This window comes from Austrofundulus limnaeus, unplaced genomic scaffold (genome assembly GCF_001266775.1).
Source record: "Austrofundulus limnaeus strain Quisiro unplaced genomic scaffold, Austrofundulus_limnaeus-1.0 Scaffold52, whole genome shotgun sequence".
Classification (NCBI taxonomy): Eukaryota; Metazoa; Chordata; class Actinopteri; order Cyprinodontiformes; family Rivulidae; genus Austrofundulus; species Austrofundulus limnaeus.
The window spans coordinates 546,267-547,937 of record NW_013952454.1 but is presented as its reverse complement, the minus strand read 5'-3'; the positions used below and the strand labels follow the sequence as shown (position 1 = coordinate 547,937).

Here is a 1,671-nt window from a genome sequence, read left to right as displayed (position 1 = left end):
AACCCATACATATATATTGATATATACATACATTCATGCATGCTGTAGGTATACACAGACATAATAGTACAATATTCCTAACAGAAGTGCTAAAACCAGCTCCTGCTTTCACAATTTACACTTCAAATATCCACAGAATTCTGTTATATAATAGATACATAAATTAGTGATCATGTGAACTGCCATAAAAAATTTAAATGCATCCACGGCAGCAACAATCTGTTTTTGGTCCTGTGTCTACTCTGACTAGTTGTTAGCTCATCAGTCTGGTCAGAAAAGATGTTTCCCAACTGAAGTTGCTTAAAGTATCCCTTATCTAACCTCTCTATAGTTCTCCACTGTAAAAGATCTGAATTATTGCTTTAACCTAGAATTTTAAAGAGTTTAACGTAGTAGTTTTTATTTAAAGTAAAAAAAAAATTCAAGGTTATTTTCCTCATTTAGCTATGGTCTGAACAGAGATAGGACTTGAAAAGGCCATTGTTGCAGTGATGAAAGCTCCATGGTAACATTTAATCTCTTACCCCAAATGAAACACAGAAAGGGTAGGGTCACATGAGGGACAATCCATGATGACGAAAGCTTCATTTCTCCACTGCCACCAAACCTTCAACAAATCCAGAAGAACCTTGAGAAAATACCACAGATTAAAAGGCACTTACATTTTACAAATGAGAACTCCAGGTCAAAGAAAAGGCAGGCATGTTCATTTATGAGACTCTTCCGGTGTAAAACAGCACAAATGTGTTCCCTCTTCAGACAAAATTATAAAGATATTACTCCCATTGCACAAACTTTAAAATACTTGCTTATGTTGACTTTAATGTCTGCCGAGAGAGTGTTAATGTTGTAAACCACCTGGTAGAACATCTAAATAAAAACAATTAATTTAAAGGACAGGAAGTCTATACCATGACTGAGTAAAAAAATGGGTTCAGRGTCTACAAACTTCAACACAGACAAGACCAGGAGGTTAGGACTTTTTCAGAGGGGCACATTCAAAAAACATATTCTGTTTCTTTGACTTCCAAAGGGTTCAAATTAAGCACAACGCTTAAAGCAAGTGTTCAAACATTTTAAATTGTGTGTTTTAGAGCTTCATTCAGACCAGAATGCCAAACTAGGAGAAACTCTGAAGACAGCCCGAGAYGAGCTTGATCTTAAAACAACTCCAGTCTTAAAACATTTTACARATCTTTACATGGATGTCAGTTTCACATTAAACTGTTATTTCCATAGCGGTATATGGCTAACAGCAGCAGCTAGCTATAGCACTTCTGCTTTATCCTGAGGCACTTTGACATAAATATAGCATTTCTGCTAAAAAGAAAACACATAATGCAAAAATCCAGTCAGATTTAAYAGCTTCCCCAAACTAAAGTCGGCACGTGTTAAACTCAAGGCCTGCCGGCCAAATGTGGCCCACCATTTGGCAAGTAGCTGGCAATATTTGCTGTGTAAAATMTCCATGTCACTGCATTTTTGTTGGATACTTTTGCTGCTGCCCAGTTGTACTGGACAGTAGCTGCGTTTCCATTGCAAATGTGCGCAAAACTTTGTCGATATTCTGTTAATGTCGAAAAAACAAAGTTTCTTAACTGTGGTGTTTCCATTAAGTAAGAAATGCTATTAAATTCACGTGTGAATACGTTTGTTCTCACGATAAGTCAT

At 36.4% G+C, this 1,671-nt stretch overlaps 1 protein-coding gene across 1 annotated transcript in view; it reads right to left on the bottom strand.

Moving 5' to 3' along the window:
* nphs1 (NPHS1 adhesion molecule, nephrin) overlaps positions 1–980 on the bottom strand; it is an 81,412-nt gene extending 80,432 nt beyond the window's left edge. Inside the window, exon 1 of the mRNA XM_014008699.1 lies at positions 525–980. Coding sequence (XP_013864153.1) covers positions 525–588 — 64 coding nt within the window. The 5' untranslated portion in view covers positions 589–980. The remainder of the gene's footprint in view (positions 1–524) is intronic.
* Between the last annotated feature and the right edge of the window lie 691 nt (positions 981–1,671).